At 52.5% G+C, this 16,457-nt stretch overlaps 1 protein-coding gene across 7 annotated transcripts in view; it reads left to right on the top strand.

Annotated features, from left to right (window-relative positions):
* Positions 1 to 16,457, top strand: part of DNMT3A (DNA methyltransferase 3 alpha) — a 105,723-nt gene that overhangs the window by 41,800 nt on the left and 47,466 nt on the right. For 2 of the 7 annotated variants that reach the window (XM_037812626.1, XM_037812625.1), the window contains exon 4: positions 13,338 to 13,608. The exons of 1 other annotated variant lie outside the window; for it this stretch is intronic. In XM_037812626.1, the coding sequence (XP_037668554.1) occupies positions 13,338 to 13,608 (271 nt within the window). Of the gene's footprint in view, positions 1 to 7,379; positions 7,731 to 10,528; positions 10,749 to 11,007; positions 11,790 to 13,337; positions 13,609 to 16,457 lie in introns of those variants that run through there. 4 more of the 7 variants (XM_037812627.1, XM_037812629.1, XM_037812628.1 and 1 more) reach the window with 4 other exon arrangements.

Here is a 16,457-nt window from a genome sequence, read left to right as displayed (position 1 = left end):
TGCCACAGCCCGTGAAAGCGCATCTGAAAACGAAGCCCAGTTCAGCCGTTGTGACCCACACTGGGCTCTCCCTTCCTGAACCATTTGTAAAATTAATAAAAGGGAACTGTTGGGGGTGAAAAGACAAACTACAAACCCAGTGGCCACATGCTTGGACCGACTGCGGTCTGCAGATACCACTGTGAGACGCACTGTCAGCCGTAAGCACAGAAACTGAGGACACGTATTTAGAAACTTTGATATCATCTTGTCCTTGTCGCCACATCCAAGGGCAGGAGTTTGTATTTTGCAAACATATCAATTCTTGAGGGATGGAAATTAAAAACAACAATAACAAGACGTCAAAAAACTGGCCTTTTACCCCAGATGCTTTGAAAAGCTGGTGGCAGATCGTGTCTCTTCCGCATGTTTTGAACTTTAATGGCACACGGAGTTGCGTAATCGCTGGGCTGACCCACATCACATTTGCCTCCCTGAGGACAGACCCTGAATAAACGCTCATGTTGGTGCAGCATTTGGTGGCCGGTGAAGGCCTTTTCACGACAATTACCTCATTTGATGCTGACCACAAACCAGTGTGAGGCAGGTGGGGACTGCTCTCGTTTCCATCCCCACATTCAGATGAGGAGACTGAGGTTCAGTGAGGATACCTGGGGTTTGGCATCCACACCTCCTGCCTGGCAGAGCGGGAACCCAGTAGATACTCTTTAAGCTCCTAGATGGATGCGGGGCCGTTTGAGAAAGTGTGTAGACCTGGTCTAAAAAGCACACAAAGAAAATGTCACTGAGGAAGGTGATTGACCCAAGCACCAGGAAGCCCATGTGGAAGTGGGGACAGCTGCGGTGGTTGGAGGGGGTGGTTGCAACGGGGCAGTGGCACTTGTCTGCAGCACTGGTTGCATAGCCAGGATGCTGGGCAGTCTGAGCCAGCAACAGGAAACAGGAAGCCGGGCTGCAGGCGGGGCGGGGCTTAGGAAGGGAGCTGGCACCTGGGCCAGGGGCCTGGGGGCTGGCCGGGTGGCCAGCGGGGAGGAAGGGCAGCGTCGTGCTGGGCTGGTCTCTGCTGGCCTGAGCATGTGAGCCTGTGTGTGGGTGTGTGTAAGTGTCAAGATGGGGAAGAAAGGGCTTCTTCCGGTTCCCCGACTCTCAGAGTGACAAGGGAGGGTGTCCAAAACTGGTTCGTTCCTGGTCACAAGCCCAGCGGCCCTGGGACTGTCCTTGCCTTTCGTGGGTGATTACATCTGAGCAGCTTGGAGGGACAGTTTCTGTCCTTGCTCCCAGACCTTGGGGTAGGACTGGCCCTGTGGACCCCATACCCCTGTTTACTAGTTATGTGTATTTATTCATTGAAGATTTATACCCACCAACTTCCTCCAGGGTTATTTTTGCACAGAGGGAGCACTCTGAGGTCACCTCTTGCTAAGAATAACCCAGAAAGGGAGGGAGGAGGAGGAGAGGGCTGGGAGCAGGCGCTGAGCTCAGCTGAGCTGTAGCCAATGTTACTTACTGTTTCTTACTCAAAGTTGGAGGCTGAACCTCCAACCCAACCCAGGAGCCAGCAAGTTCTAGAGAGCAAAGCTGTCTCACTTCTGAGCAAAAAACTTGGGGTATAAAATCTAACAAACTAGGGAACCCTTCTGCTATAGCTCAAACCAGTTGGCTGTAGTTTAACTGAGCTGTAGGGGGTCTGCAGTGTTGGCTAATTTTCCAACTTAACTATGACCTTTCGGTTCTTCTCCAAGTGAAAACAGCTCAGTTGTCCTCATTTCCAGACCACAACTGCTCCAGCCCTAACCATTGAACCTTAACTCAGTCAGTGACTGTTTGCCTTGCCTTTTTCTGTTAGAGAAGTTGTAACTTCACAGAAAAATCATGCGTAAAATAGAGTTCCCGTATACCACCCTATTAATTAACACCTTGCATTAGTGTGGGACATTTGTTACAATTCAGGAAAGAACATTTTTATAATTGCACCATTAACTATAGTCCCTCAATCACAATAGGGTTCACTGTTTGTGCTATACAGTCAGAGGTGTTTTGTTTTTCGAGTAACACATATACAACCTCAAAGTTCCACTTTTAACCACATTCAACCCCTCCCCCCCTTGTTTTTATGCCCAAAATTTCCTGAAGTTGTGTGTCCCATTCTTGGGCTCCAGTCCCTGCTCCGTGCATCCGAGGCGGCCTTGCTTTCTGTAAGCCTACAGAAAGCACACACTGCTGCAGGTGTGAGGAAAACAGTACCGTAATATGTCTTACCAAGTTGGAGACTTTCCTTCGAACCGTTCCCTGCGGATTCCATCTGCTCGTTCCCTCACCTGATTGGTGAAACCAACCCCCACGGACTGAATTCAGTGCAGAGAGAGTAGTTCCCGGGGGTCTGGCTTTCTCAGGAGGCTGGGGGAGTGCGGGAAAGCGTGTTGGAGGGTGTGGGCCTGATTCGGGTCTTCAGAGGAGGGTAAAGTTGAGAGAAGTCAAGGAGAAAGTGGAAAGCATTCCTATGGAGCCCCTTGCTGAGCAGAGGCTCGGAGGAAGGAGTGCATCCCTGGTAAGGCTTTCCTGGGGAGGCCCCATGGCAAGGACAAGGAGCAGACCGGCTGAAGAAGACTAGGGTTTCATTTAAAAATGTATTTGATGTTGGTTGGATAGGTAGCCTGCAGGCAGCCTGAGGGGCTTACTCTTGATCTTCTTTGGAAATGTGTTTGTCTGGAAGGTTTTTGAAGGTGGGGAGAGGGAAGGGGAGGTGTTTTAGGAAGCTCAGTTGGGCATCTGTGAGCATGTGGGTGAGCACAGAGAATGCAGGAGACAAGAGGTGGGGGGGGGGGGTCCCAGAAGATGTCCCGAGGGCCTGTTGGGGGTGGCAGTGGGGAGAAGGAATGGGTGGGACCTGTGCAGTTGACAGGGACTGAGACTTCTGGAAGGGAGCAGATTTGGCAGGGACCATTATGGGGGCTACTTTAGATAGCTGGTCTATTGGGGGAAAATTTAAGGGAAACCTCAGAATCTCCGTTTTTTAAAAATTTCAACTTTTTATATTGCAATGCTTTTAAACATACAGGACAGTTACAAAAATAATGCAAACTCCATAGAGAGAACTCCAACCAGCTCCTATCCCCCCCAGATACCAGATCCACCAGTTTTAACTTTTTGCCATGGTTGCCGTTATCATTCTATCTATTCACCTACCTACCTACCTATCCATTTTCTGAACACATCGTGCTCTTTGAACACTTAATACTGCCATGTAGATTACCTATAAACAAGGATATTTGCTTGTGTAACCACCTTAAGTGCATTTATCAAGTTCAAGCAATTTAACATTGATATGAAGCTTACAGCCTATGTTCCAATTTGTTCATATGTCTCAATAATGTCCCTTTGAGTCTTTTCTCCTCCCTTGCTAGATCCCACCCAGGACCATGTATTGCATCTCAACCACTCCCAGGCATACCATTCAATGACATTAATCACATTAGCAATATTGCAATACCCTTACCACCTCCCACTATTAAAACGTTCCCATTTCCCCAAACAGAAACCCCATGCCCATTATGCATTAACTCCCCATTTTCCCCTGCCCCTGACAACCTGTACTCTAATTTCTGGGTATATAAGCTTGCATATTCTCCAATATTTTCTTTATGTTACCGTGGGGCTTAAATTTAACATTCTAAATCTATAACAATCTCGTTTGCTTTGATACTGACATAACTTCGATAGTATACACTAAGTTCCTGTACCCCTCTGTCCCGCTACCTTTATGTAGTTCTTGTCACAAACTACACGTTCATACATTATGAGTCCCAAACTGATTTATCATTACATTTTATGCACTTGGCTTTTATATCCTGGAAGAAGTGAAAAGTGGAGTTACAATTAAAAAATTCAATAGTACTGGCTTTTATATTTACCCATGTTGTTACCCTCATTGGAGATCTTTATTTCTTGGTGCTGCTTTGATCCATTGTCTATTGTCCTTTCCTTTCAACCTGCAGAACTCTCTTTAGCATCTCTTGTAGGGATGGTCTAGTGATAAAACATTCCTTCAGCTTTTGATTATCTGGAAATGTCTTAATTCCTCACCTCATTTTTGAAAGATAGTTTTTCTGGATATTCTTGGTTAATAAGTTTTGTTTTCAGCTCTTTAAATGTCTCCCCAACTGCCTTCTTGCCTTCATGGTTTCTGGTGTGAAATCAGCACCTAATCTTACTGAGGCTCCCCTGTATCTGACATGTTGCTTCTTTTTCAAGGTTTTAAGGATTATCTGTTTATCTTTGGCATTTGACAGTTTGATTATAACATGCCGTGGCATGGATCTACTTGGGTTTATTCTGTTTGGAGTTGGTTGAGCATCTTGGATGTGTCTGTTCATGACTTTTGTTAACTTTGGGAAGTTTTCCACCATCTTTTCTTTGAATACTCTCTCTGCCCCTTTCTCTCTTTCTTCTCCTTCTAGAACTCCCACAGTGCATATATTGGCCTGCCTAATGGTGTCCCACAGCTTTCTCAGGCTCTGTTCACTTTCCTTCATTCTTTCTTCTTTCCACTTCTCAGACTGATTTCAATTCTCTTATCTTCAAGTTCAGGGATTCTTTCTTCTGTAAATTGTTGAACCCCTCTAGGGAATTTTTAATTTCTGTTACTGTGGTCTTTAGCCCTGTTTGTTTTCTTTTCATAATTTCCGTCTCTATATTCTGATTGTGTTCATCTGTCATTTTCCTGATTTCTTTTAGTTCTTTGTCCATGTTTTCCTGTAGCTCTTTGAGTATATTTAGGACCATTTTTTAAAATTCTTTGTCTGGAATGTCCTAGGTCCAGGCCTCCTCATTGATGGTTTCTAATGCTTTAATCTTCTCTTTTGCCTGAGCCATTGCTCCCTGTTTCTTTGTATGTTTCATAACCTTTTGTTGAAACCTGGACATTTTGATATTTTAGTATATTATTGCCGGAATTTAGACTCTGAGGCCTCTGTTCCTTATGCTTGTATCCAGCTAGTGTTATGACACAGCTTTTCTTGAATGCCAGAAGCTAAGAGAAAAAATGTAGGAAAAAAAACAAGGAAAACACCTTTCCCAGCCTTTGCCGAAGGACCTGTGTAAGTGCTCTCCTTCAGGGCTTCTCTGTACAATGGATTGGGTGAGCGCAGCTCCAGGTCAAAGTGTAGGGGCTCTCTGATCCTTTCTGTGCAGGCGTCTTGGCTTAGGCATGTGCCTTGGGCCCTAGGAATTCTCTGTTTGCAAGGTTATGAATGTCCCCCCTTCCCTAGGAGAGTTTCCTCATGGGGTGGGGCCGCTGCACCATACGAACTACAACCAGCAATCCCTGGCCCCAGGCAGCCACTTGACTGCTCTCCCACCGCCTTCTGTAGGAGAGTTCCTTGAGCTGCCTTCTACACGCAGGGCAAGTTCTGAGACAGCGAGTCCCTCAGGCCACCACCAGGCAAATTGGGCCAGACACGCATGCTCCCAGAACATACACAGGGCACCCACACTGGGAGCATGGGCTGGCTCCAGGCTGCGCTGTGAGGGGTAGGGCAGCGGCCAGCCAGGGCACCACGAGACCCTGCTGCTTTTCCAATTATAGGTAGCCTTTTTCTTGATTCAATGCTTGCCTTGTTACTGCAACCCTTTAGCTATTTTCTGGAGCCCTGAGAAAGATGTTTCTGCCAGTTTTTTCTGGTTGTTCAAACCCTGTGGGGTAGCAGAGGGGGAAAGGGACAGGTGGGGCCCTGAAGCGTCTCACTCCACCATCATGGTCAGGGCAGGGCCTGATTTTCAATTTTTTTTTTTTATCATTTTGTTTGTTTTAATTAAATTCAATTTTATTAAGGTACATTCACACACCATACAATCATCCATGGTATACAATCAACTGTCCACAGTATGATAACATAGTTATGCGTTCTGATTTTCAATTTTTGGTGAGACTTTATGTTTTGTTCTTAATTAGAAAACAAACTTTTTGATCCCTGGCTTAGGAGATGGGGTGAACGTATGATTTCCTAGTGACATGCCCTTGCTGCCCGTGGATACTGGGAGCTTGAAGGTGGAAGTCTGATAAAAGTGGGTTCTGCTCCTCTGTTTTGTGCTACCAAGCTCAACAGGAAAACGCCTCCATTTTGTTTTTTCTAAAAACTCCTCTGTGTGTTTTCATCCCTCCCTGGCCTCTGCCCCAGAGTCACACATGCCAGGGCCACCTCTGGCAAAAGCATGCATTCCCACAGGTCTCAGCCTCTGTAGGTTCTCGGGCCCGCGTGGGCTTTTCTGGAGCCCAGCGAGCACCTGCATCTCTGCCGCCAGGGCAGGTACCCGCCGGCACACCCATCTGGGAGAGTTGTTGACCTTGGCTTTCTTGCATCATCCCCACCTAGAGAATTGTGTGTTTCTGTTCTGCCACCTCAAGAAAGACATAACCGAGCTGGAAAAGCTCCAGAGAAGGGCAGCTAATTTGATGCAGGGGAAGGCCAGGCTGCCAAGTGAGGACAGACTAAAGAGATCACGACTGCAATCTGGACCGACAGGCTGAGAGGGGATGTGATTAAAGCTATGAATTCACGTGGGGGGTGGGACAGGGTGTGCACAGCCGGAGTGGGGGGTGAGTGGGAAGGGGGGTGTGTGCTTGGAAACTTCAGTACAGTAAATGCAGCCCTGAAGAGACAGCACCATTTTCCATGGTGGGTTCTCCTCTTTTCAGACCTGTCACCCAAGGGATGGTAGAGGTTGAAAACAGAAATAACTTCAAAAGAGATGTACTCAAATATGTGGATTTTCTATACATATGGCTCTTTTAAGAGGAGTCTCCAGCTCACTCTGAAATCCTTTGAGGTTGACTTCAAAGAGGACAGCCAGGCCCTCTTCCAGGTGGACAGGTGTCCCTGTTGGAAGTGGAACACCAAGTGGGCCGGCCACTCACTGGGCATGTTCATTCTTGCATCCATCTGCCATGGTGTGCAACTGTTCAGCAGGGACATGTATTGAGTGACCCCCTAAGACTTCTCTGAGCCCTGCGGTTCTCCTCAGACTTGATTCTGACACACACACACACACACAGAAATCTGGAGGGGTCAGGATCCTAGTTCCAAAGTTCTGGAACCTGACTCCATTCGCTCCAGGCAGGCTGAGCAGGAAGGCGGTTGGGGACCTCCCTTGAGAGTGGGGTGTGGAGTCTGCAGACCCTTCTGGCTGCAGTCAGATCTCGGTGAGCCCTGAAAAGAAAGCGCCGGGGGAAGGGGGCTGCCAGGAAGGGGTGAGGTAGAGGAGCGGGAGCTGGGGAACACTGGCCGGGAGCCCATGCTTCGTGGGCACGGCTGCCCTGGTGACGTGGGCACGCGGCTGTTTCCTGAAACTAGAGTCAACCTGGAAACATCCAGAGCTGCGTGGGGGACTCACGGGCTGGCAGGAGCGGCGGGCCTGGAACGAGCCGCGGTGCGAGTGGAGGGGACCTGTCGGCGCGTTTTGTTTACTCCGCTCTGCCATCCGAGCGCATCTCCGTGGCGCGCGGCGGGAGTCGGGTGCCCGTGGGCCCGCGGCGCGCCCCCAGCCTGGCGGGGCGTGTGAGCGTGTGCATGTGTGACTTCCCCCGAAAGGCCGCGGCTGGCGGGACGCCAGGGTTCCGCGATGGCCCGGAGCGGAGCCCCGCCGAGCCGCCCCCGGCCGCCCGGCGCGCCCCGCGGCACAATGGCAGGCCCCGGCCCCCGGCGGTGACGTCCGGGGCGGTGCGGAAGGCCCGGGTGAGTGAGGCGGGGCCGCGGCCGGGGCGGGGACGGCGGCCGGGGACAGGCCAGCGTCCCGGGAGTCGCGGGCCAGAACCCGAGTCGGGACTCGGCACCGACTGCTGGGGGGAGGGCGAGGCTGGCGGCCAAGGCCCGCCGAGGACACCGCTGTGACCTCCAGGGGCCAGCAGTCAGCCAGGGCAGGGGCTTGCTGAGGACCCGCGGTGCTGGGAGGACGGAGCATGGCCGCTGGCTCCAGACACCTCCCTGGGCACTGGAGGCCCCTGGGCACAGCTCAGCCTGCTTGCGGGGTTTACTTTCACGCACCTGCAGGAGTGACGGGCTCCTGCAGGCCAGGTGTCCCATCCCCTCTCCCTTATGTTTACCTTGCCTTTGTTATAACTATAAAAATGCTTTTAAAAAGCACTTCCTCCTATTTGGAGCCCCAGCACTTTGCCCCATCTTGGACCAGTTTGTCCCAACCTTGGCGTGAAGAGCTGTCAGGGAGTTCTGGTGTCTGGTCCAGACTGGGCGCAAAGGTGGAGGGGGACCAGGGGACAGGGGCTGGAGGTGGGGACACACTTGCTGCAGAAGGTTCTTTCTTGCCTGGCCTCTGACTCTTGTCTGAGGGGTTGCTGCCAAGGCCCCGTCCCCTGGCCCGCAGTGGGCTATGGGAGCCTCCGTTTCCTTCTTGGAACCCTTGGGATTCGGGAGGTTGGGCCTTTCCTGAGACACAAGCTGGGTGGGTGGTTGGGGAGGGTTCTGCCGTCAAATGCCTCTCCTGTACCTGGGTCACCTGGAAGCGGTCCCTCTTAGGTGTGTGACCTGAGGCAATCCTTGGAGCCCTTTTCATGGAAAAGTGAGGCTGACCCTATCTATCTCAGGATAATTGTGGTAATTAAGTGTATTAGTTTTACAAGCCTATTTATGCCAGGTCCTGTGCTTGGTGCTGGGGAGCTGTAGGTGGAGCAGTTGGAAGCGAGAGAAATGAAAAGATAAATAAGGCAAAGCTCAATCTAGGAGGGAGACACACAGTAAACAAATAATTAAGTACAGTGTGGTGAGTGCTGTAATGAGATAGAGCGTGAAAGTGCTTCGTAAACAAATGAGGCATGCAGAGGGCCGGGCCGGTGACTGCGGGCCTGGATTTACCCCCACTCCTCAGGGCCCGGCTGGCCCAGCAGCTGTCCACACCTGCCAACTCCTTGGGGGCTTTGGGTGCTGTGGAATGGGGCCGAGGCTGGGGACTCCAAAGACTAAGGGCCTCTCCCAGATTCCTATCGTATAGGGGGTGGGGGGAGACAGAGACAGAGACCCAGTTAGAGACTTTAAAATGTTTACCACCTTAGGAGAAGGTCATTCCTGGTCAGTGCCCGACCCTCCACCCAGGGTTTTCAACATTTGGCATTTGGGGCCAAATGATCCTTTGTGGTAGAGTCTGTCCTGTGCCTCATAGGGGGTTTAGCAGCATCTCTGGTCTCTACCGACTAGAAGCCAGTAGAAAATGTCTCCAGACACATTGCTCAGTCACCCCAGTGGAGAGCCACTGCCTTAGCCCGTGCAGAGGAAGCTTCTCCTAGGACAGGCCTGAGGGGGTAGGCAGTAGAGAAGGCCGCGGAGCTGTGCCTGGAAGGCAGGGAAGGGTCAGCAGAGCCAGGGAGCCTGGGAGGTTGTGGGCAGAGTTTGAAGACCCAGTACAAGGCCTGGGGTGGGGGCAGAGGATGAAGCAATACTCAAATCTGGAATGATTCTAGCTTCACAACCCTTCAGCGGCTGCCCTCCCCACCCCCAAGGAGGACCAGGGGATTCTGGAGCTTCTACCCCCACCCCCACCCCCACCCCAGGCGGGCAGGTCATGGACAGAGCGGGCGGGCGTCCCTGGTGTGTGAGGAGAGTTCAAGGCAGCTGTGAAAGTAAAAGCAGATTTTTTTGAACATTTACATCTGACATGCCACAAAGCTAAAACTCCCTGTTAGCACACGAGCAGGATGTTCTCACTCTTATCCTGGTCTTTCGCATAACGGATTAATTATGAATATTTATGGAGCTCCTGCCAGGTGCCTGACTGGATCCGGGCTGAGTCAAGCTTGTTAAAGCAAAGTCCCTGTCCTCAAGGAGTCGCCTGGCTAACGGGGACAGGGGGAAGGAGAGCAGCGAGGTGAGAGGGGGGCACTGGGAGGGGGGGCGAGTGCAGCCCGGCCGACCGAAATGAAGAGGTCAGTAAGGCAGAGCCTTACTTCCCACCAAGACGCCCGCTTTAGTGTGTGCCCACCTCCTCCGAGGGGCTTCACCTGCACCCTCCTTCCTTCCTCACAGAGATTTCCTACAGTTGGATTTGACCTGCCCGGGTACCCTGGGCCCCAGAGAGGCCCAGTGGGTTCCCACTCCTTAACTCAGGGGACACATTCTTGGTGAGTAAAATGCATCAGGGCTGACCTGGGCAGGAGGCCCCCTTCCCAAATCCCAGAGCTTTTATTGACTCGGTGCTCTTCTGGAACCAGAGAGGAAAGGCTATGGAGGATGGGATGGCCGGGCAGGTGGGGGGGATGGGCTGAGAGCTCAGGCTCAGGGGTACTTCAGCCCGCTGAGCCCACCCTGGAGCCGGGCGGAGGGAGGCCTCCCCTCCCGGAGCTTTGTGGGGGCCCTTGGAGGATGGAGGTGGACTGTGGTCTTCCGGGCAGGGCTGGGGGGGAGGGTCCCGCGTCAGTGCTGATTGGCTGGGTGCCTGGGAGCCGTGTGGGGCCTCGGAGCAGCACTCCCGGGTCTGCTATGGAGCTGGCAGTCAACAGGAAGTGAGTCCCAGGGCGAGAGGAGGCCGTGTGGCCCGCAGGCAGGAAGTGAGTGACAGCGGAGCTGTCTGAGCCGCTGTGTGGGCTGGGAGTGGGCCCTGTGGGGCTCAGAGCCTGCTCCAGCTTGAGGTGTCTGTGGGCAGCAAGTGGCTGGAGGACGGAAGGACGTGGCCATGGTAAGGCACTCCTCTGACCCGGACTTCTCAGCCCAGGTCGGCCAGGCTGGGACCCCACACCCGCCTCCCAGGTAGGCTGAGGCTGAGTTTGGGGCTTTGGGGGGCCTGGCCCTGCTGGACCCGTGGGGGGTGGCTGTCGGGGCAGGGGTGCACTCTGCTTTCCACCCCTGGGGAGTGGGCAGTCTGACTTTCACTCCGACTCACAGGACTGAGCCTTGGGTGAGGGTTTATACCTGGAAGGAGCATTCAGGGCTGGGGCTGGGGGTTTAAGCAGGAGGCAGGAAAGACCGCAGGGAGCCCTGGGGAGGGTGTGCGGGCCCCGGCCCCCAGGGACAAGGCTGAGGAGGTAGATGGGGGTCCGCCGGCTCCACTTCTGCCCCAGTATTTGGCCTCCCTGGCTCTGCTGGCGTTGGCCCTCCTGTCTGGTGGGGCCTCTTCTTCCTCTCTTTGCAGTCTCCCCAACCCCCCCAAAACTACTATGGCGTGCACACACGTGCAGCTTCCCATGGGAGGTCCCCTTCTGTGCGCTGGACTGCCCCAAACCGCCGGGCTCAGCCTGGAGGAAGCCCTCAGGCTGCTCTGTGCTCCGGGAGCCCTGTCCAGAGACGAAAACCTGTCTGAGAGCTCTAGTTTTGCTTTATGTTTTTCCCCAAGGCCCTCATCCCCATTTGCCACCCCTGAGGGCTCCTCATCAGACAACAGCGGGCTCAGACTTCTAGGTCTAGACCCTCGGGGCAGAGAGCCTTGTCTTGCAGGTGGGGGCATGCCCTCAAGGGGTGCAACTTTTTGGAGAGGATTTGGCAGTGTCTGTGCTCACTGCCAATGGGCCCATCCTTTAACCCAGCCAGTCCACTCCTGGGACTGCACAGAGCTGGGGGTTTGCTGCTGCATGTGCACAGAGCTGGGCGTTTGCTGCTGCACTGTGCCTAGAAACCACAAAGAAGCAAACCAGCCTCGGTGCCCACCATTAGAGAACTGTCAGAATAAATGAAGCATCTGTGAAATATAATACTGAGCAGCTATCAAATAGAATGGGACGGGTCCGTCAGCGCTGGCATGGAGAGAGGCCCACCATCACTTGTTTTATGTGAAAAAGCAAGTTGCAAACCATTGTAAGTAGTATATAATAGCATTCAAAAAAGAAAAAAAAACCATCTGGTGTGTGTATGAATACATGTGTACTGTAGATGCACAGAAAACAGTCTAGAAGGATCCTCATCAAATTGTTAATAATGGTTTACATTTGGAGAGTGATTCGGGGAGTAGGGAGTTGAAATTTGAAACACGCACTTTAGCCTTTTAAAGCTACTCACTTTTGTGTTGTTTAAATTTTTACTATAAGATCTGTAACTTACTTTTATAAATTAAAAAAGGAGGACAAATCTTCCATTGGTCTAGCCTAGTTGTTGCAGTGTACAGGTGTGGAAACCGAGGTGCCCTCTGGGAGCAGTGTCTTATCTGAGATTCCAGGCCAGCAGGGTGTTTGCTGGGGTGAAGCTCATACGGGGGCAGGGATTCTGCAGATGGAGCTGGGGTGAGAGGGTGTGCTGAGTGCAGCCTAGAGCCACGGGCGTGAGAGCACAGGGGACTTCTTGCCTCTCCCTGGCCCAAGCTGGACACTCCATTCTTTCCAAGATGTCCAGAAGGCTGAGGACAAAGCACTGACACGCGAGAGAGCACAAGGGGCATTAGACTCACCCACACTTGCTGTGTCCTCACAAAGGGTGTGACGTCAAGGAAGTCACACAATTCTCTGAAAGACTCCCTGACCTCATCTGCTTCCCAGGGAGGTTGGGAGGCTCCAAAGGGATAAGGGGTGTGGAAAAGCTTTGCCCGCCATGCATTGACACATATGAAGTTCAGTTTTGAAGGACTTTTTTTTTTCATTTTTATTACCTGGAACCTTAGAGAGTTCAGTTCTCACACTCTTGGGACCTGGGGGATAAAGCAGTTCACCTCCCTGAGGGGAAGATATGGGGCCACGTACCAGAGAGGGGTTGCTGCAGTGACAGCAGATTGCTTGCAGGAGTCTGAGAGCCTGGGAGAACCTGGGGGGCCAAAGCTGAGAGAAAGAACCAGACAAGATTTGGGGGCCCAGAGGACTGCCTCTTTGGAGAACCACACTTTGACCCTGGTGCTCCATTCTGAAGTCGGTTTATTGCTATTTGGGTCCTGGCCTCCAGAGACCATGAAGTCAGACCTGCACAGGGTTTCCAGAATTGATCTGGCAGTGTCAGAATCTTCTGAGGAGGGCTCCTGAGTTGAACTGTGGCTAGCTTGAGGAGCACTTGCTCTTGAGTGGGGGCTGCATTCTGGAGGCAGAGAAATTTGGGAAGCCCCATGGAACCCATCGGGGATGAGGTGGGGGAATTGGGGCATGGGCAGTGGAACCAGGCTGGAGACCCCACTTGGAGTCTTCTCCCGTTTCTTAAACTGGAATCCTTAGACCCCTGACTCCAGGGGGTCAGGCCCATGAACCCCTTGAAACTGAGAGTAAAATTGTGAGTGTATTTGCTCTCATGAGCATATGCATATGAACACAGTTATCTGGACAGAAGATGCATAACTTCCAGCAGAATTTTCTCCGGAGGAGTCAGTGACCCCAAAGAGGCGAAGGCCACCAGTCTCATTCCCCCGCGTGTCTTTCTTCATCCTTCCAGGTGGAAAGCAGTGACACGCCGAAGGACCCTGCAGTAGCCTCCAAGTCCCTGTCCATGGCCCAGGACTCAAGCTCCTCAGAGCTCTTACCCAACGGGGACTTGGAGAAGAGGAGTGAGCCCCAGCCAGAAGAGGGGAGCCCTGCTGGGGGGCAGAAGGGCGGGGCCCCAGCAGAGGGAGAGGGTGCAGCCGAGACCCCGCCTGAAGCCTCCAGAGCAGTGGAGAATGGCTGCTGCACCCCCAAGGATGGCCGAGGAGCCTCTGCAGAAGAGGGTGAGTCCCTGGCTCAAGGGGCAGCCTCTTCTGGGCTCCCCAGGATTCCCCTGGGGGTTAGAGACCCGCAACCTAGAAGACCCCAGGACGAGCTGGAGGGATGGGCTGGGATGCACCAGAGCTGTGCCAGGAGCCTACTGGCTGGTTGCAGCCTGCACACGTTTTATTTGGCCCATGTGGTGTTTTAAATGTTTAAAAATTAGTTGCCAACACCAGAAAATCAAGAAATTTCGCATAAAAATCTGGAGTTTTGGCTGCTTGTTTAAAAAAAAAAATGCTAGTCCTGGCAACAGTGGGCTTCCATAATGCCAACAGTGGCTGGATTGGGGTGATGGCTGTGCCCCCTGAGGCTGAATGGGCACCGAGGTTTGCCTCAGCCCCCGCTTGGCCTAATTCCTCCTCCTCGTGAACCACGGCTCTGGGGGTCACTGTTTTGTAGCCTCTGGCCCCAGCGCAGATGCCTCGTGGGCGTTAAAAGCCCAGCTAGCCTTCCCCGGTGCCGAGTCCTAAATCCTCCGCCTGTTGGTTGACTTGACTGAAAGTCTGGTTGGGATAGTGTGAGGTGAGGGGAGGAGATCTGCAGAAGTCCCAGGCTCGGGGGCTTGGAGAATGATTGGGGTGAAGGGCGGAGTATCTGTGCACTGCCCAGGCCTGGCCGCTTCTTTTGGGGACTTTTTGGCTCAGCCTGGAGTCCTGGAAAGTGGCCCACTTTTCCCTTTCAGGTTAAGCCAGCTATCTCAGGGCCAACAGAGCTGTAAACATGTTAGTAATGAGGACAACTAGCATTTGTATGGGGCTTCACAGTTTACAAAGCGCTTTCTCATACATTATCACATTTGATCCTCCCAGGGCCCTGCCAGGTTGTTTTGCATATGTGCGTTTTACTTTCAAAAAGTCTTCCTTCCAAGCCTGTATGATGGAATGGGTAAATTGATTAATTGGCATAACTTATTTTGCATGGATCCAAACCTAATATTCATGCAGGATAGAGAGGATTCCCAAAAATGAGAGTTCCAGATCTATTCAAAAAACATCTTCTGTTCATTTATTATTCAATAAATATTTATGATGTCCCCACTACGTGCAAAGCACTTTCTGAAGACTTTGCATTCATTACTTTATTTATTTCTCCAGTCTTATTCAAGAGTTATCACTACCCTGGATTTTAAGGTGAAAAAACTGATGCTTAAAGAGATAAGTGACTTGCTCAAGGCCCAGGGCAGTAAGTGGCAAATTTGGGATTCAAATTTTGGTCTCTGGCTTCATGTCGTGTGCCTTTCCACCATCTTCTGATGTTATGGAATGGGGCTCCAGGACAAGGCCGGTTCATGAACTCTCCATGCCTCCCAGCTTCACCTTAGCCCCTCCTTGGATGCTTTGTGCAAGTGTTGGAAGGGGACATGAGTGAGGTCAAGCCGGGGAAGCACGGGAAAAGGCACCATCCCTCCAGTCCAGAAGGCCAGGTGTGCAAGAGGAGGGCCTGCTGCCTGGCAGCCTTGGCAGGTTCCTGGAAGTCCACCTGCGTCCCAGAGCCTGGCCCTCCTCCCTGTCTCGCGGCCTGGGGCCTCAGCGCCGAGGCTTCCTGTGAGCCTTGAGGGTTTGCTTTCTGTTTGAGATTTCCCTGTCTGCATTTCTACTTGTTCCCAAGAGCTCCTCCTGCAGTCAGTCAAGAGATGTTTAAAAATAAACACCCATTTAGAGGGCTCCAGGTACCCAGGAAACCACTGTGAACAAAAACCTGGTTCCTGCCCTCAGGGACCTCCCAGTTGGTGGAGACAAACATTAATCAGAATCCACACCTACAAAGGTGCGATTATACTTGGAGATGGGTGTTCTCAGGGAAGAGAAGCATGGTTCTATGAGAAACTTTAACAAAGGAACCTAAGCTGGCCTGGGCACTTACACCTAAACGAAGGCCATGTGGGGTGGTGGAGGGAGAAGGTGACGACATATATGAAAGCTCCCAGGTGGGAAGGAGCAGGGCGCCCAGGATGCTGGGGTGGAGAGAGCCAGGGGGAGCAGGAGTGAGAGGAAGTGGAGAGGCCAGACCATGCAGGGCCTTCCTTCAGAGCTGCTTTCTCAGGGCGATGTGGTCAGCTTTGCGTTTTGAGGTCACTCTTCAGACTGGATCGTGGAATGGAATGGAGGGGCTGGGAAGCAGAGTGGCCGGCTGGGAGGGATGGCTCTGATGAGTGAGATAGCAACAGAGATGGAGAAAAGGGTAAGTCAGATGTGGGTTCAAGGATGACTCCAGGGTTTGGGACGTCCATGCATTGGATGGATCTTCGTCAGAATCTGAGTGCTGAACATGGCAGGCGAAAATGCTCAAAATCTCCTTGATCTCTCAGATTTGATCTTGGAGCACTCCCGTGTGGCTCCAGCTCTCCAGGATGCTGAGCTGATGGCTGGGATCAGAGCTGGTGGCAGAGATCAGAGCTAGTGGCCAAGATCAGAGCTGGTGGCTGGGATCAGAGCTAGTGGCTGAGATCAGATCTTGTGTGCTCCCTGTGAACTGCGGGGCTGCTGAGATGGAGCCGGGAGCAGCCGACGGGAGGCCCTGCCCGGGTGCAGCGGGCATGGGTCATCGGCTTCATCCAGGGAGGGGAGGCACGGCCGCCAGTCCGGCAGTCAGCTGACACAGGGCGCATGCTCAGCCGCGGGATTCAGGTGAGGGCGAAGGCTGGGCCTTAAGGAGGAGGGGACCTGGCGGTGGGAGGGTAAGGAGAGGGGGGCTCCTTTCACTTCTGCTCCCTCCAGTTCTCACTTCAGGGGGCCGCAATTCTCTCTCCCTTTCATTAGTTCCTACACGGGAAAGACCGAGGGGGCGGGGGCTAAGGCAGCCTTCCTGT

This window comes from Choloepus didactylus, chromosome 20 (genome assembly GCF_015220235.1).
Source record: "Choloepus didactylus isolate mChoDid1 chromosome 20, mChoDid1.pri, whole genome shotgun sequence".
NCBI classification, from domain to species: domain Eukaryota; kingdom Metazoa; phylum Chordata; class Mammalia; order Pilosa; family Megalonychidae; genus Choloepus; species Choloepus didactylus.
This window is presented reverse-complemented; position numbering and strand designations above follow the sequence as displayed.